Source organism: Salmo salar, unplaced genomic scaffold (genome assembly GCF_905237065.1).
Source record: "Salmo salar unplaced genomic scaffold, Ssal_v3.1, whole genome shotgun sequence".
Lineage (NCBI taxonomy): Eukaryota > Metazoa > Chordata > Actinopteri > Salmoniformes > Salmonidae > Salmo > Salmo salar.
The window spans coordinates 8,759-31,638 of NW_025548556.1; the positions used below are offsets into that span (position 1 = coordinate 8,759).

Genomic DNA, 22,880 nt, shown 5'->3' on the forward strand with positions numbered 1-22,880 from the left:
ATGGAGCATTTCTGGGATCTTTTATTTCGGCTCGTGAAACATGGGGACCAACACTTTTTATATATGTTGTATTTCTGTTTTTTGTTCAGTGTGTTTTTTCGATTTTCTTCAACCACATGTTTTGGGGTTTGAGGGCCAATAGTGGGAGATTAGCATCGTATATATCACTGTTTTAATCGCTTCATAATCAACACAGGATAACGGTTGACATCGCCCAACCCTAGTACATCTGTAGAGTGTTAGTAACGTGTGTATATATATATTGTGTGTATTTCCAGTGTGCCAAGACGTTCCTGAACCTGATGGCTCACATCTCTAAGGAGCAGACAGTCCAGTACATCCTCACTCTAATTGATGATACCCTGCAGGTAACACACATGTTCACACTTAACCTAGAGATACAAACATACCTTAGCAACCTTTTTCTAAATCATCTGTTTTTACTGGACTTCCTCCCTGAATCTCACTGGTGGACAGATGTTACTGTTAGATTTGTACCTTGTCAGCTCGGGGAAGAACTGTCATTCTGCCCTTGAACAAGGCAGTTAACCCCACTGTTCCTAGGCCGTCATTGAAAATAAGAATTTGTTCTTAACTGACTTGCCTAGTTAAATAAAGATAAAATAAAAATAAACTTTGATCTGGGGATGTGAATGTGGAAGGAACCGGTCCAAAAAGTTTTAAATATAGAGACCCGTTCCGAATGGACCCGAGGACAACTAAACCCATTCCGTATAGACCTGGTCGGGTTCAGACCCTATCTGAGTGAGGGAATCAGCAGAAAAGCTTTTTTTTTTAAGCTACTTTGTCAGCTCCGGTTAACAAAGTGCGAGAGGGAGAGCGGTGCCGCTCTAGAAGGTGGGGGAGGGGCCATACTCTGAGCAAGTGACATGGGGAGCAGGGAGGAGAGAGACGGTAACCAACCAACTCACACTGCAGTAGAGTAATAGCTGCCATAGCTAGGTTATTTATCATCAAATATGATTACGAAGTACTTGTCTTGACTGCATCCAACCGGGAGAAGCTAGTTAAGCTAGCTACCGTTAGCTAGCTAGGCTAACTAATCCTACAGTTCCAGATAACAACAACTCCATTCAGAATATAAAGTAGCAGCCGACCTGTTGGCTCTTGGTTGTAGCTTGTCCTTCTCCTTTAACTTTTAATGCTTCTAATCTTCCATTGATTAGATTTCTCCTAACTTTTATCACACGGAGGCTGTAGAACTGTAGCCTACGGCAGCTTTGACTCATGGGGCGGCAGGGTAGCCTAGTGGTTAGAGCATTGGACTAGTAACCGAAAGGTTGTAAGTTCGAATCCCCGAAATGACAAGGTAAAAATCTGTCGTTCTGCCCCTGAACAAGGCAGTTAACCCACTGTTCCTAGGCCGTCATTGTAAATAAGAATTTGTTCTTAACTGACTTGCCTTGTTCTGTTGACACTTTACTCTCATGAAAAGCCAAGAGCAGCAGCAGCATCAATGATAACGTTTCTCTCTGCTGCAGCAGTCGCGTTCGGATCTGTATGTGCCTTTCCGAAGAAGTCAGTTAAAATGAGCCAGACCCGAGACCTGTGACAGTCAGATCAGATCCGACCCAGACCTGTGACATTATTTTGGATCCAGACCCAGTCGCTGGGGAACTAGAGCTCTCCTCGTTGGGGAGCCAGAGCTCTCCTCGCTGGGCCGTTGGGGAGCCAGAGCTCTCCTCGCTGGGGAACTAGAGCTCTCCTCGCTGGGCCGCTGGGGAACTAGAGCTCTCCTCGCTGGGCCGCTGGGGAACTAGAGCTCTCCTCGCTGGGGAACTAGAGCTCTCCTCGCTGGGGAACTAGAGCTCTCCTCGCTGGGGAACTAGAGCTCTCCTCGCTGGGCCGTTGGGGAACTAGAGCTCTCCTCGCTGGGCCGTTGGGGAACTAGAGCTCTCCTCGCTGGGCCGTTGGGGAACTAGAGCTCTCCTCGCTGGGCCGTTGGGGAACTAGAGCTCTCCTCGCTGGGCCGTTGGGGAGCTAGAGCTCTCCGCGCTGGGGAACTAGAGCTCCCCGCGCTGGGGAACTAGAGCTCTCCTCGCTGGGCCGTTGGGGAACTAGAGCTCTCCTCGCTGGGCCGTTGGGGAACTAGAGCTCTCCTCGCTGGGCCGTTGGGGAACTAGAGCTCTCCTCGCTGGGCCGTTGGGGAGCTAGAGCTCTCCTAGCTGGGGAACTAGAGCTCTCCTAGCTGGGGAACTAGAGCTCCCCGCGCTGGGCCGTTGGGGAACTGTTCTGTTGTGTTCCTTTAGAACCACTGGAGGTTACAACACTGTTCTGTTGTATTTCTGTAGGAGAATCACCAGAGGGTGAACATCTTCTTCGACTACTCCAAAAAGACCAAGAACACCGCCTGGTCCTACTTTCTGCCCATGCTCAACCGCCAGGACCTGTTCACCGTCCACATGGTTAGTATGACTACGCCACACACTAACCTACAGTTAGCGCTGGAGGAGAGGGAGAGATGGAGTAGAGGGAGAAGAAGAGATGGTGTAGAGGGAGAAAGGGAGAGATGGAGGAGAGAAGCAGAAAAGAGGAGGACAGAGACTATTCAAAGGCAGATTTCGTTAGTCTTCAGAATGACCAGCAGGTTATTACCATGTTGATTGGATTTCCATCTTGTGGCCTTTTGTTATAAAATATTATAAATGGAAGGATTGTTTTGATCTCTCTCTGGGAGAGTAGAGATGCACTTATATATAGTGGAATCTCTGCTGCATTAACATGACTGTGGAAATGGGATTTGAACAATAAGCCATACCATCAGCATTGAGTAGTGAGTGACTTTAATATTGAGCAGGCTCAGGCTGGGCTTTAGGGTCTGACTTGTAGTCTCTCTCCCAGGCGGCCAGGATCATCGCTAAGCTAGCAGCCTGGGGTCGTGACCTGATGGAGGGAAGTGATCTCAACTACTACTTCAACTGGATCAAGACCCAGCTCAGCTCCCAGGTATATAACCCTCTGAACTAAAACCACATGTATATCAGACCCATCTCAGCTCCCAGGTATATAACCCTCCAACCCTCTGAACTAAAATCATATGTGCACTGCCTTTTGAAGTATTCAGACCACCCACAGGAGGTTGGTGGCACCTTAATTGGGGAGGATTGGCTCGTTGTAAAGGCTGGAGCAGAATTTGTGGGATGTATCAAATACATCAAACGTGGTTTCCTTGTGTTTGATGCCATTTGCTCCGTTCCAGCTCCTATGAGCCGTCCTCCCCTCACCAGCCTCCACTGGCACCACCGTCTTTAAAATACCATGTGGAGAACCCTATGGACTGGCCCGCCCGTTCCCCAGACCTGAATCCAATTGAGCACATCTGGGACATCATGTCTCGCTCCATCCACCAACGCCACGTTGCACCACAGACTGTCCAGGAGTTGGCGGATGCTTTAGTCCAGGTCTGGGAGGAGATCCCTCAGGAGACCATCCGCCACCTCATCAGGAGCATGCCCAGGCGTTGTAGGGGAGGTCATACAGGCACGTGGAGGCCACACACACTACTGAGCCTCATTTTGACTTGTTTTAAGGACATTACATCAAAGTTGGATCAGCCTGTAGTGTGGTTTTCCACTTTAATTTTGAGTGTGACTCCAAATCCAGACCTCCATGGGTTGATAAATTGGATATCCATTGATTATTTTTGTGTGAAGTATTTAATAAGATTATTTCATTCATTCAGATCTAGGATGTTATTTTAGTGTTCCCTTTATATTTTTGAGCAGTGTGTATACATACATACATACATACATGCATACATACATACACACATACATACACACATACATACATACATACATACATACATACATACATACATACATACATACATACATACATACATGCATACATGCATACACACATACATACACACATACATACATACATGCATACATACATACATACATACACACATACATACACACATACATACATACACACATACATACATACATACATACATACACACACATAGTTTAAGTTTACATACACTAAGGTTGGAGTCATTAAAACTCGTTTTTCAACCACTCCACACATTTCTTGATAACAACTATAGTTTTGGCAAGTCGGTTAGGACATCTACTTTGTGCATGACACAAGTCATTTTTCCAACAATTGTTTGCAGACAGTGAATTATAAGTGAAATAATCTATCATAATTCCAGTGGGTCAGAAGTTTACATACACTAAGTTGACTGTGCCTTTAAACAGCTTGGAAAATTCCATAAAATGATGTCATGGCTTTAGAAACTTCTGATAGGCTAACTGACATCATTTGAGTCAATTGGAGGTGTATTTCAAGGCCTACCTTCAAACTCAGTGCCTCTTTGCTTGACATCATGGGAAAATCTAAATAAATCATCCAAGACCAAAGAAGAAAAAAAAAGATTGTAGACCTCCACAAGTCTGGTTCATCCTTGGGAGCAATTTCCAAACGCCTGAAGGTACCATTTTCATCTGTACAAACAATAGTACGCAAGTATAAACACCATGGGACCACGCAGCCGTCATACCGCTCAGGAAGGAGACGTGTTCTGTCTCCTAGAAATTAACGTACTTTGGTGCGAAAAGTGCAAATCAATCCCAGAACAACAGCAAAGGACCTTGTGAAGATGCTGGAGGAAACAGGTACAAAAGTATCTATATCCACAGTAAAACTAGTCCTATATCGACATAACCTGAAAGGCCGCTCAGCAAGGAAGAAGCCACTGCTCCAAAACCGACATAAAAAGCCAGACTACGGTTTGCAACTGCACATGGGGACAAAGATCATACTTTTTGGAGAAATGTCCTCTGGTCTGATGAAACAAAAATAGAACTGTTTGGCCATAATGACCATCGTTATGTTTGGAGGAAAAAGGGGGAGGCTTGCAAGCCGAAGAACACCATCCCAACCGTGAAGCACGGGGTGGCAGCATCATGTTGTGGGGATGCTTTGCTGCAGGAGGTACTGGTGCACTTCACAAAATAGATGGCATCATGAGGATGGAAAATTATGTGGATATATTGAAGCAACATCTCAAAACATCAGTCAGGAAGTTAAAGCTTGGTCGCAAATGGGTCTTTCAAATGGACAATGACCCCAAGCATACTTCCAAAGTTGTGGCAAAATGGCTTAAGGACAACAAAGTCAAGGTATTGGAGTGGCCATCACAAAGCCCTGACCTGAATCACATAGAAAATGTGTGGGCAGAACTGAAAAAGTGTGTGCGAGCAAGGAGGCCTACAAACCTGACTCAGTTACACCAGCTCTGTCAGGAGGAATGGGCCAAAATTCACCCAACTTATTGTGGGAAGCTTGTGGAAGGCTACCTGAAACATTTGACCCAAGTTAAACAATTTAAAGGCAATGCTACCAAATACTAATTGAGTTTATGTAAACTTCTGACCCACTGGGAATGTGATGGAAGAAATAAATATATATATTGTAACAGCCTCTTAGGGGCAAATGACAGCTGTTTAACAGTCTGATGGCTTTGAGACTGAAAAACAGCTTCTGTCTCTTGGTCCAGCTTTGATGCACCTGTACTGACCTCGCCTTCTGGATGGTAGCGGGGTGAACAGGCAGTGGCTCGGGTGGTTGTTGTGCTTGATGATCTTTTTGGCCTTCCTGTGACATCGGGTGGTGTAGGTGTCCTGGAGGGCAGGTAGTTTGCCCCGGTGATGCGTTGTGCAGACCGCACCACCCTCTGGAGAGCCTTACGGTTGTGGGCGGAGCAGTTGCCGTACCAGGCGGTGATGCAACCCGACAGGATGCTCTCAATTGTGCATCTGTAAAAACTTTGAGGGTCTTAGGGGCCAAGCCGGATTTCTTCAGCCTCCTGTGTGTGAGTGGACCATTTCAGATTGTCAGTGATGTGTACACAGAGGAACTTGAAGCTTTCCACCTTCTCCACTGCGGCCCTGTCGATGTGGATAGGGGCATGGTCTCTCACACGGACACCGCGCACACGTGCCCCTATCCACATCGACGGGCCGATCTCTGAAATGGTCCACCCACACAGTGTTGTGAAGAAGGCACAGCAGCGTCTCTTCAACCTCAGGAGGCTGAAGATATCTGGCTTGGCCCCTGAGTCTCTCCTCTCTCACACACACACACACACACACACACACACACACACACACACACACACACAAAGTACTTCGTCCAGAGCCCAGTCATCTAAGCCAGTCACATGGCTCCTTGTCTGTGTTTTGTCTTCCATTAGAAGCTTCATGGTACAGGTCCAGATTCCTCAGGACAAGGCACTATATCCCCCAGTGAAGTGAGTATGACGGAGTGATGAAGACGATGATGATTCGTCCTAACGCTGCTAACTCTCTCTAATCAACTCTCTATTGGGCTCTTTGCTGTCTCTCTCTGCTGCTTCTGTTCTGTTACAATGGAGGTGCGGAGACATCAGCCAGTCAGGCTGGAAACTAGGCGTATTTCGCGCGTCACTAATTCAAAGGAGAGAAATTTGAACGTTAACTTTTTTTTTTTTTTTTTTATGCCTTTTTTGGCATAAATGCCTTCTGGAACATGTGAACTTTTCATGTGCCTTAATAACAAAATTGTATTACATCCTTCAATACGAATAAAATGGTTAAATTACGAGTCAAGTTGGAAAAAGTCAGGAACCTTCCCGCTAGCCATGATTGGCTGAGATAATGGATGGGCTGGACATGCCTAGAAAACGAGTTCGGATTGGTTTACACTTTCAGTATCCTGTGTATACACTTTTACAGAACACAGGTGTGATTTTATTTGATGTAGCGTGTGTTTACCGGAGACGGTAATGTGAAGAACAACATGACCTGCACCAAAGTCAGATTAGGATCCATCGTTAGGCCAACGAGACATTGTCCAACTTCTAAAATTCTCAGGTTGAATGCCCAGCTTTTATTTCGTCACACTATTTTCTGTAATTAGCTCGCCATTAACTTGTAAACAATGATGTTGTTGAGTTTATTTTCCAGTAATAATGAATACAAATTATTTAAGACATTGTCAGCTATATGATGTGGCCATTATTTGTACTGGCTAGCCAGCTAACTTAAGGTTAGCTAGCTAGCTAATAAGCTAGAAACTAACCAAAACATTGTTTAGAAAGTGCTTTTAGTTGCCTGGTTTTTCTAGATTGACATTTACTAAATTAATTTTAAACTGATGGGTTTATTGCTGTTAAAATACACCAGTTAGGCCTCCCAGGTGGTGCAGTGGTCTATGGCACTGCTTCGCAGTGCTTGCTGTGCCACCAGAGATTCTGGGTTTGAGCCGGCCGCGACCGGGGAGGCCCATGGGGCGGCACACAATTGGCCCAGCGTCGTCCGTGTTAGGGGAGGGTTTGGCCGGCAGGGATATCCTTGTCTCATTGCGCACTAGAGACTCCTGTGGCGGACCAGGTGCGGTGCACGCTGGCCAGGTCGCCAGGTGTATGGTGTTTCCTCCGACACATTTGTGCGGCTGGCTTCCGGGTTGGATGTGCATTGTGTCAAGAAGCAGTGCGGCTTGGTTGGGTTGTGTTTCGGAGGACGCACGGCTCTCGACCTTCGCCTCTCCCTAGTTTCATCGCTGCAACTCCCGTATGGACAAGACTGTAACTACCACGAAATTGGGGAGAAAAAGGGGGGTACATTTTTTTATATTTTTAAATAGACCAGTTATGCTATTTTACCGAGCTGCTGATGTCATGCAGCAGGTCACTTTTGTGTTTTAAACTTTTTCATAATGACAACGACAGAGTGTTCGTGACTGCAACAACAAAATACAGACATGTCGATAGACGTAGTATAAACCAGCCTTTAGTCTTAATCTTTGGTTGTTTAGTACACTACCGTACTCACTGTTTAGCACATGGCCTCACTTGAATCCTTAATAGCCGTACCCTTATCCTAGTCCTCCTCTGTTCCTCTGGTGATGTAGAGGTTAATCCAGGCCCTGCAGTGCCTAGCTCCACTCCTATTCCCCAGGCGCTCTCATTTGTTGACTTCTGTGACCGTAAAAGCCTTGGTTTCTTGCATGTTAACATTAGAAGCCTCCTCCCTAAGTTTGTTTTATTCACTGCTTTAGCACACTCTGCTAACCTGGATGTCCTAGCCGTGTCTGAATCCTGGTTTAGGAAGACCACCAAAACCCCTGTAAATTCCATCCCTAACTATAACATTTTCCGACAAGATAAAACTGCCAAACGGGGCGGAGTTGCGATCTACTGCAGAGAGAGCCTGCAGAGATTCTGTCCTACTATCCAGGTCTGTACCCAAACAATTCGAGCTTCTACTTTTAAAAATCCATCTTTCCAGAAACAAGTCTCTCACCGTTGCCACTTGCTATAGACCCCCCTCTGCCCCCAGCTGTGCCCTGGACACCATATGTGAACTGATTGCCCCCATCTATCTTCAGAGCTCGGGCTACTAGGTGACCTAAACTGGGACATGCTTAACACCCCGGCCATCCTACAATCCAAGCTTGATGCCCTCAATCTCACACAAATTATCAATGAACCCACCAGGTACAACCCCAAATCCGTAAACACGGGCACCCTCATAGATGTCATCCTAACCAACCTGCCCTCCAAATACACCTCTGCTGTCTTCAACCAGGATCTCAGCGATCTCTGCCTCATTGCCTGCATCCGTAATGGGTCAGCGGTCAAACGACCTCCACTCATCACTGTCAAACGCTCCCTAAAACACTTCAGCGAGCAGGCCTTTCTAATCGACCTGGCCAGGGTATCCTGGAAGGATATTGACCTCATCCCGTCAGTAGAGGATGACTGGTTGTTCTTTAACAGTGCTTTCCTCACCATATTAAATATGCATGCCCCATTCAAAAAATGTTGAACCAGGAACAGATATAGCCCTTGGTTCACTCCAGACCTCCAGGCCAGCACAAAAACATCCTTTGGCGTTCTGCATTAGCATCGAATAGCCCCCGCGATATGCAACTTTTCAGGGAAGGTAGGAACCAATATACACAGGCAATTAGGAAAGCAAAGGCTAACTTTTTCAAACGGAAATTTGCATCCTGTTGTACAAACTCCAAAAAGTTCTGGGACACTGTAAAGTCCATGGAGAATAAGAGCACCTCCTCCCAGCTGCCCACTGCACTGAGGCTAGGAAACACTGTCACCACCGATAAATCCACGATAATTGAGAATTTCAATAAGCATTTTTCTACGGCTGGCCATGCTTTCCACCTGGCTACCCCAACCCCGGTCAACAGCTCTGCACCCCCCACAGCAACTTGCCCAAACCTCCCCCATTTCTACTTCACCCAAATCCAGATAGCTGATGTTCTGAAAGAGCTGCAAAATCTGGACCCCTACAAATCAGTCGGGCTAGACAATCTGGACCCTCTCTTTCTAAAATTATCCATCAATTGTTGCAACCACTATTACTAGCCTGTTAAACCTCTTTCGTATCGTCTGAGATCCCCAAAGATTGGAAAGCTGCAGCGCTCATCCCCCTCTTCAAAGGGGGAGACACTCTAGACCCAAACTGTTACAGACCTATACAGTGAGGGAAAAAAGTATTTGATCCCCTGCTGATTTTCTACGTTTGCCCACTGACAAAGAAATGATCAGTCTATAATTTTAATGGTAGGTTTATTTGAACAGTGAGAGACAGAATAACAACAAAAATATCCAGAAAAACGCATGTCAAAAATGTTATAAATTGATTTGCATTTTTTCCCTCACTGTATGTAGATATTCCAGAAAAAGTCTTACGTTTCCAGCTACAATAGTCATTTACAACATTAACAATGTCTACACTGTATTTCTGATCAATTTGATGATATTTTAATGGACAAAAAATGTGCTTTTCTTTCAAAAACAAGGACATTTCTAAGTGACCCCAAACTTTTGGATGGTGTTGTACGTAGGGTCACTGTGGGGATGGCGTTATCGATGCACTTATTGATGATGCCAATGACTGATGTGGTGTACTCCTCAATGCCATTGGATGAATCCTGGAACATATTCCAGTCTGTGATAGCAAAGCAGTCCTGTAGCTTAGCATCTGCTTCATCTGACCACTTCTTTATAGACCGAGTCACTGGTGCTTCCTGCTTAAATTTTTGCTTGTAAGCAGGAATCAGGAATTATCAGATTTACCAAATGGAGGGTGAAGGAGAGCTTTGTATGTGTCTCTGTGTGTGGAGTAAAGGTGGTCTGGGGTTTTTATATTTTTATTTATTTAAAAAAATCTCCTCCCCCCCTTCTGGTTGCACATTGAACATGCTGATAGAAATTTGGTAAGACTGATTTAAGTTTCCCTGCATTAAAGTCCCCGGCTACGAGGATCGCCGCCTCTGGGTGAGCGTTTTCCTGTTTGCTTATGGTGCAATACAGCTCAATCAGTGCGGTCTTAGTGCCAGCATCAGTCTGTGTTTGTATGTAGACAGCTACGAAATATACAGATAAACTCTCTAGGTAGATAGTGTGGTCTACAGCTTATCATGAGATACTCTACCTCAGGTGAGCAAAACCTCGAGACTTCCTTAGATATTGTGCACAAGTTATTTACAAAAAATGTGTAGTCCTCCGCCCCTAACCAGCCAGCTGTATGTTGATAATCTCGTCATTCAGCCACGATTCCGTGACGCATAAGATGTTACAGTTTTGAATGTCCCGTTGGTAGTTTAATCTTCCGTGTAGGTCGTCTATTTTATTTTCGTTTGCTAGCAGAATGAATGGAAGGAAGTGGGGGTTTATTCGATCGCCTACAAATTCTCAGAAGGCAGCCCGCCCTCTGGCCCTTTTTTCAAATGACTGGGATCTGGGCCTGTTCCCGGGAAAGCAGTATATCATTCACGTCGGACTCGTTAAAGGAAAAAAATTGATTCTGCCAGGCCGTGGTGAGTAATCGCAGTTCCGATGTCCAGAAGTTCTTTCCGGTCGTAAGAGACGGTAGTAGCAACCAAAAAGCTGCGCGTTCGTATCTCATCACGGTCAATTTTAGCTAATTAGCAACTACTTACTACATTTTGCAACTACTTAGCATGTTAGCTAACCCTGCCCCTATCCTTAACCCTTTACCCGAACTCCGATATTGCTTGTCCAAATTCCATTATTTTACTTTTAGATTTGTTTGTATAGTTAGATATTACTGCACTGTTGGAGCTAGGAGCACAACCCGAATAAAATCTGAAAAATGTGTATACGACCAATAAAATATGATTTAACCTTTAACCCTAGCCTAGCTAACGTTAGCCACTGGCAAATTTGCGTGATTTATTCTCAGTCTCGGAGATCATCTTAATAACCCAACCAATCACTGTCTAAGACCTGCTGTTGTTACTGCTACTACTACTGCTGCTGCTGCTGTTACTACTACTACTACTACTACTACTACTGCTGCTGCTGTTACTACTACTACTGCTGCTGTTACTACTGCTACTACTACTTTCTGCTGCCGCTGCTGCTGCTACTACTGCTGCTGCTGTTACTACTGCTACTACTACTTTCTGCTGCTGCTGCTGCTACTACTGCTGCTGCTGCTACTACTGCTGCTGCTGCTACTACTACTGCTGCTGCTTCTGTTACTACTGTTACTACTACTACCACTACTACTACCACTGTTACTACCACTGTTCTACTACTGTTACTACTACTACTGCTGATGTTACCACCACTACCACTGTTACCACTGCTGTTACTACTGCTGCTGCTGTTACTGCTACTACTGCTGTTACCACTACCACTACTACTACTACTACTACTACTACTACCGCTGTTACTACTACTACTACTACCACCATTGCTGTTACTACTACCACTGTTGCTTACCACTACTACTACTACCACTGCTGTTACCACCACCGCTGTTACCACCACCGCTGCTACTACCACCGCTGTTACTACTGCTGTTACCACTACTACCGCTGTTACCACCGCTGTTACCACTACCACCGCTGTTACCACTACTACTACCACTACTACCACCGCTGTTACTACCACTACGTGCTGCTGCTGCTCACCACTACTGCTGCTGTTACTACTACTACCGCTGCTGTTACCACTACCACTACCACCGCTGTTACTACTACTACTACCACCGCTGTTACTACTACTACTACTACCGCTGTTACTACTACTACTGCTACTACTGCTGTTACCACTACTACTGCTGTTACTACTACCACTGCTGTTACTACCACTACCACTACTACTGCTGTTACCACCACTGCCACTGCTGCTGTTACTATTACTACCGCTGTTACTGCTACCGTTACTACTATTACCACTGCTTTTACCACTGCTACCACTGCTGCTGTTACTACTGCTACCACCGCTGCTGTTACTACCGCTACTACTGCTGTTACTATTACCACTACTACTGCTGTTACTACTACTGCTGTTACCACTGCTACCACTGCTGCTGTTACTACTGCTACTACTGCTGCCGTTACTATTACTACTACCACTGCTGCTGCTGTTACTACCACTACTACCACTACTACTACCACTGCTGTTACTACTACTGCTGTTACTACCGCTACCACTGCCGCTGTTACCACTGCCACCACTGCTGCTGTTACTATTACTACTGCCGCCGCTGTTACTACCACTACTACTACTGCTGTTACCACTGCTGTTACTACCACCGCCGTTACTACCACCACCACTACCACGCCGTTACTACTACCGCTGTTACTACCACTACCACTACTACTGCTGTTACTACCACCGCCGTTACTACCACTACCACTACCACCACTGCCGTTACTACTACCACTACCACTGCTACCACTACTACCGCCGTTAACCATCACTACCATCACCACCACCGCTGCGTTACCACCACCACTACCACCGCCACCACCACCACCGCCGTTACCACCACCACCACCACCACCACCGCCGTTACCACCACCGCCGTTACCACCACCACTACACCACCACCACCGCCGTTACCACCACCACCACTACCACCGCTACCACCACACCGCCGTTACCACCACCACCGCTGTTACTACTACCACTGCTGTTACCACTACCACCGCTGTTACTACCACTACTACCGCCGTTACTACTACTACTGCTACACCGCGTTACCACTACTACTGCCGCGTTACATTACCACCGCTGTTACCACCGCTGTTACTACCGCTACTACCACTGCTGTTACCACCGCTACTACCACCGCTGTTATACTGCTGCTGTTACCATTACTACCGCTGTTACCACTATTACCACTGCTTCACCGCCGCCGTTATACCGCCGCCGCTACTACCGCTGCTGTTACTACTATTACTACCGCTGTTACTACTACTACTACTACCGCTTCCGTTACCACCGCCACTGCTGCTGTTACTACTACCGTTACCACTACTACTGCTGCTGTTACCACTGCTACCGCTGTTACTACTATTACCGCGATGCTACTACCGCTGATGCTACTACCGCCGCTGTTATACCACTACCACTACTACCACTACTAACCACTGATGCCACTACCGCCGATGCTACCACCGCCGCTGTTACCACTACTACCACTACTACTACTACCACTGCCACTGCCGCTGTTACCACCGCTACCGCCGCTGTTACTACTACTACTACTACCGCTGTTACTACCACTACTACTACTACCACCACCACTGCTACCGCCGCCGTTACTACCGCTACTGCTGCCGTTACCACCGCTACCGCCGCTGTTACTACTACTACCGCTGTTACTACTACCGCCGATGCTACCATCGCCGACGCCACTACCGCTGATGCTACTACTACTGCTGATGCCGTTACCACTACTACTACTACCGCCGCCGCTGTTACCACTACTACCACTACCACTACTACTACCACCGCCGCTGTTACTACTGCTGCTGCTGTTACCGCTGCTACCGTTACTACTACTACTACTACTACTGCTGCTGTTGCTACCGCTGTTACCGTTAGTACTACCACCGTTACCACTACTACTACTACTACCACTACCACTGCTTCACCATACTGCTGCTGTTACCACACTACTGCTGCCGCTGTTACTACTACTAGTACCGCTACATCCACTATTATTGCTGCCGCCGCTACTACTACTACTACTACCGTTACTACTGCCGTTACTACTAGTACTACCACATCTACTACTATTGCTGCTATTGCTGCTGCCACTACTACTACTACTACTACTACTGTTACTACTGCTGTTACTACTAGTACTACTACATCTACTACTATTGCTGCTATTGCTGCTGCTGTTGCTACTACTACTACTACTGCTGTTACTACTACTACTACTAGTACTACTACATCTACTACTATTGCTGCTATTGCTGCTGCTTCTGTTGCTCTCAGGATGTCTCTCCTCCCTCAGTTTCTCACTCCCTTCCTGATCCTTTTATGAAACACCTAACAGATTAATTGTATCTATTTTCTCCTCCGCTTTCTTTGCTCAGGTCCTTGAGGGGACACGTCCCTGTCTGTCTGTTCTGTAATGTTACACTCTTTGTCTAGCATGGTTCAGCGGGGTGCATGGTGCTCGTGGTTGCAGATGGTATGCCTGGTTACTATTGAGCTGTTACTGTCAAGCACTGTGACTGTTTTTGTTAAATGGGCTATATAAATAAAGATGGATTTGATTGAGGTTGGTGATGTTGAACACACCTGTTTCAGAATGGAAGAGCAGGTATCTCCAAATCCCTGCCTGTGTTTCCCTGACCAGTCTTACTAACAGTTTGTGTGTGTGTGTGTCTGTTCTCCCTTGCAGAGCTCTCAGTATGTGCAGTGTGTGGCTGGCTGTCTCCAGCTGATGCTGAGGGTGAATGAGTACAGGTTTGCCTGGGTGGAGGCTGACGGGGTGAACTGGTGAGTCTCTGGGTCTGCTACATCTACTATTACTACTACTATTCTCTGGATACTATTACTACATCTAATACTAATACTACATCTACTATTACTATTCTCTGGATACTATTACATTTATTACTACTGACTACTAGTCTATTCATACCATTACTACATCTAATACTATTACTACTACTCGGGATAATATTACTACAGCAAGTACTATTACTACTACTCGGGATAATACTACATCAAGTATTATTACTACTATTCTCTGGATACTATTACTACATTTAATACTGTTACTACTAGTCTCTGGGTACTATTACTACATCTATTACTACTAGTCTCTAGATGCTATTACTACATCTAATACTAATACTACATCTAATACTATTACTACTAGTCTCTGGGTACTATTACTACATCTAATACTAATACTACATCTAATACTATTACTACTAGTCTCTGGTTACTAATACTACATCTAATACTATTACTACATCTAATACTATTACTACTAGTCTCTGGATACTATTACTACATCTAATACTACATCTAATACTATTACTAGATCCATTACTATTACTACTAGTCTCTGGTTACTATTACTACATCTAATACTATTACTACATCTAATACTAATACTACATCTAATACTATTACTACTAGTCTCTGGATACTATTACTACATCTAATACTATTACTACATCTAATACTATTACTACTAGTCTCTAGATGCTATTACTACATCTAATACTAATACTACATCTAATACTAATACTACATCTAATACTAATACTACATCTAATACTATTACTACATCTAATACTATTACTACTAGTCTCTGGATACTATTACTACATCTAATACTATTACTACATCTAATACTATTACTACTAGTCTCTAGATGCTATTACTACATCTAATACTACATCTAATACTATTACTACATCTAATACTATTACTACATCTAATACTATTACTACTAGTCTCTAGATGCTATTACTACATCTAATACTATTACTACATCTAATATCATTACTACTAGTCTCTGGGTACTATTACTACATCTAATACTATTACTACTAGTCTCTGGGTACTATTACTACATCTAATACTAATACTACATCTAATACTATTACTACTAGTCTCTGGGTACTATTACTACATCTAATACTATTACTACATCTATTACTATTACTACATCTATTACTACATCTATTACTATTACTACATCTATTACTACATCTAATACTATTACTACATTCTATTACTACATCTAATATTATTACTACTAGTCTCTGGATACTATTACTACATCTAATACTATTACTACTAGTCTCTAGATTCTAATACTACTGAGTATTAACATGTATCTGTTAGAAATATCCAGTGATTTAACAATGCTATTACAATACTGAACAAAAATAGAAATGCAACATGCAACAATTTAAATGATTTCACTCGGTTCATATAAGGAAGTCAGTCAATTGAAATAAATTCATTAGGCCCTAACCTATAGATTTCACATGATGGGCAGGGGCATATCCAATGGGTGGGCCTGGGAGTGCATGGGCCCACCCATTGGGGAGCCAGGCCCAGACATTCAGAATGAGTTTTTCCCCACAAGCATTGTTATACAGACAGAAATACTCCTCAGTTTCATCAGCTGTCTGGGTGGCTGGTCTGACGATCCCACAGCCGTATATGGACGTCCTGGGTTGGCGTGGTTACACGTGGTCTGCGGTTGTGAGTTTGGTTGGAGGTACTGCCAGATTCTCTAAAACGACGTTGGAGGCGGCTTATGGTAGAGAAATTAACAAACATTTCTGGAAACAGCTCAGTGGACATTGTCAGGATGCCAATTTCACACTCTAACCTCTCACCATTGCATTAATGGGAGGTTAGCATGTCTGGGGGGGTGTATTTGGGGCTCCTGAGTGGCCTAAGGCACTGCATCTCAGTGCTAGAGGAGTCACTACAGACACCCTGGTTCAAATCCAGGCTGTATCACAACCGGCTGTGATTGGGTGTTCCATAGGGCGGCGCACAATTGCCCAGCGTCGTCCAGGTTTGTCCGGTGTAGGCCGTCATTGTAAATAAGAATTTGTTCTTAACTGACTTGCCTGATTAAATAAAGGTAAAAAAAAAAAAAAAAAGGGTAATCTGTGGCATGGCGTTGTGACGACAACTGCACATTTTAGTGATCTATTGTCCCCAGCACAAGGTGCACCTGTGTAATGATCATGCTGTTTAATCAGCTTCTTGATATGCCCCACCTGTCAGGTAGATGAATTATCTTGGCAAAGGAGAAATGCTCACTATCAGGGGATGTAAACACATTTTTGAGAAAAATGAATTTTGTTCATATGGAACATTTCTGGGATCTTTTATTTCAGCTCATGAAACATGGGACCAACATGTTGCGTTTATATTGTTGTTCAGTATACTTTTATCTGTTAGTTAGCATTGTTACAATCACTGGATACTTCTATTACTACTACCTTCTATCTGTTAGCGTTACATCGTTAGTGTGATTGAAGTGGTCTGATGCTTTATACTGCTTGACTACACTACAAGATGAAGTTAGCCTAACCACTGCTGTTATCTGTAACTCAAGCCATAAAATCCATAACCAAAACAATGCAATAAAACCATGATGCACCATAAAACTGCTGTGATCGACAACAAGTGTGGTTTCCTGTACCAGATGGGGTTCTGTGTGTTTCTAACGCCTGACCCCGTTCTCTCTCCTCCCTCTCTAGCATCACGGCTGTGCTCAGTAACAAGTGTGGTTTCCAGCTGCAGTACCAGATGGTGTTCTGTATGTGGCTGCTGGCCTTCAGCTCTCAGCTCTGTGAGCAGCTACGTCGTTACAACGTGGTGCCGGCCCTGTCTGATATCCTGCAGGAGTCTGTCAAGGAGAAGGTCACGCGCATCATACTGGCTGCCTTCAGGGTATGTACTTTTAGTTAGGCTGCTCAGTCGGACAACCAGTCATTCAATCCCATCATCTCAAATGGCATCCTATTCCCTATAGGCCCCTACATGGCTAGGATTAGTATTTTATTTTATTTATTTCACCTTTATTTAACCAGGTAGGCACGTTTGAGAACAAATTGTCATTTACAACTGCGACCTGGCCAAGATAAAGCAAAGCAGTTCGACAACATACAACAACATAGAGTTACACATGGAATAAAACAAACCTACAGTCAATAATACAGTAGAAAAATAAGTATATATACAATGTGAGCAAATGAGGTGAGATAAGGGAGGTAAAGGCAATAAAGGCCATGGTGGCAAAGTAAATACAAGTAAAACACTGGAATGTTAGATTTGACAGTGGAAGAAAGTGCAAAGTAGAAATAGAAATAATGGGGTGCAAAGGAGCAAAATAAATAAATAAATACAGTAGGGGAAGAAGTAGTTGTTTGGGCTAAATTATAGATGGGCTATGTACAGGTGCAGTGATCTGTGAGCTGCTCTGACAGCTGGTGCTTAAAGCTAGTGAGGGAGATATGAGTCTCCAGTTTCAGAGATTTTTGTAGTTCGTTCCAGTCATTGGCAGCAGAGAACTGGAAGGAAAGGCGGCCAAAGGAGGAATTGGCTTTGGGGGTAACCAGAGAGATATACCTGCTGGAGCGCGTGCTACAGGTGTGTGCTGCTATGGTGACCAGCGAGCTGAGATAAGGGGGGACTTTACCTAGCAGGCTCTTGTAGATGACCTGGAGCCAGTGGGTTTGGCGACGATTATGAAGCGAAGGCCAGCCAACGAGAGCGTACAGGTCGCAGTGGTGGGTAGTATATGGGGCTTTGGTGACAAAACGGATGGCACTGTGATAGACTGCATCCAATTTATTGAGTAGGGTATTGGAGGCTATTTTGTAAATGACATCGCCGAAGTCGAGGATCGGTAGGATGGTCAGTTTTACGAAGGTATGTCTGGCAGCATGAGTGAAGGATGCTTTGTTGTATGTCTGGAGAGACCCTCTGCTGGGAGGAAGTCCTTATTCCACTTGTAACAGGATGCAACTGCTGACACAAAATTACCCAGAGAGCACTGCAGTCCTATGAGAGATGCTCTATTCTTTAGGAAGATTCTTGCTCTCAAACCATGAGTTTCCATGCTACTGTTTTGCATAGCTCTCCTCTCATATCTCTCCTCTGCACTCTCTGAATGTTTGATTTCAACTTTCTCATAACAGAGCGAATGTGAGGTGGAGAAGAGGTGAGGGCAAGCCATATAAACTAAGCCTATAAAGTCTATGAAAGATTCCTGAATACAGTTGATGGGTTTGTTGCCCTTACAGCCATGTGGTTCTGCTGCTCAGACTTCTATAGGCTGTAGGATGTAATCCAGAATGGTACCCTATTTCCTATATATTGCTCTACTTTAGACCAGGGCCCAGAGTGCCCTACATAGTGTGCTACTTTAGACCAGGGCCCTATTTCCTATTTCGCAGCAAATGTTTTCACAACACAAAAGCTGTCAAGTCATGCTGATGATTGTGTGTGTGTGTGTGTAACCTTTTATTTAACTAGGCAAATCAGTTAAGAACAAATTCTTATTTACAATGACGGCCAAACCTGGCAGATGCTGGGCCAATTGTGTGCCAGCCTATGGGACTCCCCGATCACGGCCGCTTGTGATTCAACCTGGATAATAGGATGTTCGTATTAAACATTTGCCTGATGTTGCAAGAACATTCCTACGACACATTTTAATCTGTTCCTTTAAAGGTTCCCAGAATGTTTTTATTAGGTTGTAGTCTGGTGAGAACATAGTTGGGACATCACAAAAGATATGTTCCCTAAACACAAACACTTTCCAGTTGTGAGGATAATTGTGCAGCGTTTGTTTTAGGGTGCAAAAAAAAACCTTCACCTGACGTTGCCAGAAAGTTGTTAAGCTAACAGACATTTTGATCATTACTGAGACTTGGTTATAAAGGTGACCGTTGTCCCATTGCCTGCATTAGAGATGCTAAGCTACCTGTTACAAAGAGACATTTTAGGACTTTCAATCAGCAACATTTCCTGTATGACATGGGGGTTGTAGTGATTTTTATTGTTATTTTTTTTACCTTAACTTACTTTCCTAGTTAAATAAAGAACAAATTCTTATTTACAATGACGGCCTACACCGGCCAAACCCGGACGATGCTGGGCCAATTGAGCGTCGCCCTATGGACTCACAATCACGTCCGGATGTGATACAGCCTGGTTGGGCCTTGGTAATAACTGGGAGGGTGTGTCCCCCTCTCTCTGATTCGCATCAGGCCCTTCAATGTTTTACCTCTCTGTTTAACTCTAATTGTAGATAAGTATTCTCCATATAAGAGATTAAGGGGTAAAGGACAGATCTAAAACATGTTCCCCGTGAATTTTCTGAAAGATTTCATGAAGGAAACATAACTTGGGCTAAGGCTAGACAGACGGATTCTTCCTGTGACTGGCAGTCCTTCAGACATGTTGAGAAATAAATGTCTAACTGTGGTTAGTAAAGCAAAGACAACATTCTTGTTGAATGGTGTATCTGAGAGTGGTGGAAATCCAGCTACATTTAAAAACACAACTCCAGCCCCTCATTACCAGAGGCTGTCACAACCTGAGGGGGTAATGAGGGGCTGGAGTTGTGTTTTTGACAGCCTCTGGTTCCCATAACAGACAACAATTACATTTTGCGGCGCTTTTCATTTAAAATAAATGACATTTCAGCTGGCCATCTATTTGGAGAAAAAAAAGTCTGAAAATACCTCAAGCTCCACTAGAGGGAGTCTTTTATTCACCTCGAAGCAAATAGCAGAGGATGATGCACTTTTGGTTTGAACCATTTTATGCCAATGATGTATTAATTGCCTTGCAAAAAAAAAAAAGTCTGTAAACAAATCCACAGGAGCTGATTGGCTTGATCCCTTTCTACTGCGGCTTTCTGCCCCCTCATTGTAGAACCTTTCACCCACATGTTGTATTTAACAATTGCTTCTGGTGCCATCTATCCCTGAGATCTGGAAGGCAGAGCATATCCTCTTCCTATGCAAAGATGCGGATCATTCTGACCTGGATAACTGCTGCCCAATGATCTAAATTATCTTGCAAAAATATTAGAACCATTGGCTAACTCTCAGCTAATAACCATTATTTTTATTTTTTTTTATTTTTTTTTACATAAAATGATATTCTTAATGTGTACCAGTCTGGTTTTAAACCTGGACATGGTACCGTTTCAGCAGCTACGCTTTTGTCTTAAATGATCTGTTTAAAGGAATCTAAGCAATTGTACGTAATGTTGATGCTACCGTCTCTTATGACCGAAAAGAGCTTCAGGATATCAGAACAGCGATTACTCACCTCGAACTGGATGAAGATTGTAATCTTTAATGAGTCTGACAGGAAGGGTATAATGTTGTTCCCAGAAATGGGCCAAATCCCTGTCATTCATATGAAGAAAATACAGGGGGCAGAGGTCAGGGTGCCTTGTGAAAATTTGTCGGCGAGTGGGTATCCCGCCTCTACCATCCGTTCTATTAGCCAACGTGTAATCACTGGAGAATAAACTGGAAGAGCTCCGTTCGAGACTATCCTATCGACGGGACATTTAACGGTAATATCTTCCGTTTCACCTAGTCATGGTTGAACGACGACACAGATAATATACAGTTGGCTGGGTTTCCTGTGCATTGGCAGGACAGAACAGCTCCATCCAGTAATACGAGGAGGGGTGTGTGTCTATTCGTCAATAACAGCTGGTGCGCGATGTCTAATATTAAGGTAGTCTCAAGGCATTTGTATTTATTATCGATCCCCATAACTCTTCCTGGGGTCTGGCAAAATTAAGGCAGTTCATACAATTTTAAAAACATTACAATAAATTTCACAGATTTCACAATACACTGTGTTCCCTCAGGCCCCTACTCCACCACTACCACATATCTACAATACACTGTGTTCCCTCAGGCCCCTACTCCACCACTACCACATATCTACAATACACTGTGTTCCCTCAGGCCCCTACTCCACTACCACATATCTACAATACACTGTGTTCCCTCAGGCCCCTACTCCACCACTACCACATATCTACAATACACTGTGTTCCCTCAGGCCCCTACTCCACTACCACATATCTACAATACACTGTGTTCCCTCAGGCCCCTACTCCACCACTACCACATATCTACAATACACTGTGTTCCCTCAGGCCCCTACTCCACCACTACCACATATCTACAATACACTGTGTTCCCTCAGGCCCCCACTCCACCACTACCACATATCTACAATACACTGTGTTCCCTCAGGCCCCTACTCCACTACCACATATCTACAATACACTGTGTTCCCTCAGGCCCCTACTCCACCACTACCACATATCTACAATACACTGTGTTCCCTCAGGCCCCTACTCCACCACTACCACATATCTACAATACACTGTGTTCCCTCAGGCCCCTACTCCACCACTACCACATATCTACAATACACTGTGTTCCCTCAGGCCCTACTCCACCACTACCACATATCTACAATACACTGTGTTCCCTCAGGCCCCTACTCCACCACTACCACATATCTACAATACACTGTGTTCCCTCAGGCCCCTACTCCACCACTACCACATATCTACAATACCCTGTGTTCCCTCAGGCCCCTACTCCACTACCACATATCTACAATACACTGTGTTCCCTCAGACCCCTACTCCACCACTACCACATATCTACAATACACTGTGTTCCCTCAGGCCCCTACTCTACTACCACATATCTACCATACAAAATCCATGTGTACGTGTGTGTGTGTAGTGCGTATGTCATCGTGTGTATGCATGTTTGTGTTGCTTCAGTCCTCGCTGTTCCATAAGGTGTTTTTTTATCTATTTTTAAATCTGATTCTACTGCTGCATCAGTGACTTGATGTGGAATAGAGTTCCATGTAGTCATGTCTCTATGTAGTACTGTGCTCCCTCCCATAGTCTGTTCTGGACTTGGGGACTGTGAAGAGACCTCTGGTGGCATGTCTTGTGGGGTATGTATGGGTGTCTGACCTGTGTGCCAGTAGGTTAAACAGACCTCTGGTG

General features: G+C 44.4%; 1 protein-coding gene across 1 annotated transcript; it reads left to right on the forward strand.

The window, feature by feature from the left end:
• Positions 1-17,788, forward strand: LOC106592993 (V-type proton ATPase subunit H). The gene is made up of 7 exons (XM_045712507.1): positions 1-33; positions 225-368; positions 2,313-2,426; positions 2,863-2,967; positions 6,230-6,286; positions 14,718-14,815; positions 17,563-17,788. Exons 1-7 carry the CDS (start codon positions 1-3, stop codon positions 17,771-17,773), a joined length of 762 nt encoding a protein of 253 aa, XP_045568463.1. The 3' UTR covers positions 17,774-17,788.
• The last annotated feature ends 5,092 nt before the right edge of the window (positions 17,789-22,880 follow it).

Coding starts and splice junctions, on each gene's coding strand:
- LOC106592993 (XM_045712507.1), top strand. CDS start 1: ATGGAGCATTTCTGGGATCTTTTATTTCGGCTC. Junction 369..2,312: donor TAATTGATGATACCCTGCAG/GTAACACACATG, acceptor GTATTTCTGTAG/GAGAATCACCAGAGGGTGAA. Junction 6,287..14,717: donor GCACTATATCCCCCAGTGAA/GTGAGTATGACG, acceptor TCTCCCTTGCAG/AGCTCTCAGTATGTGCAGTG.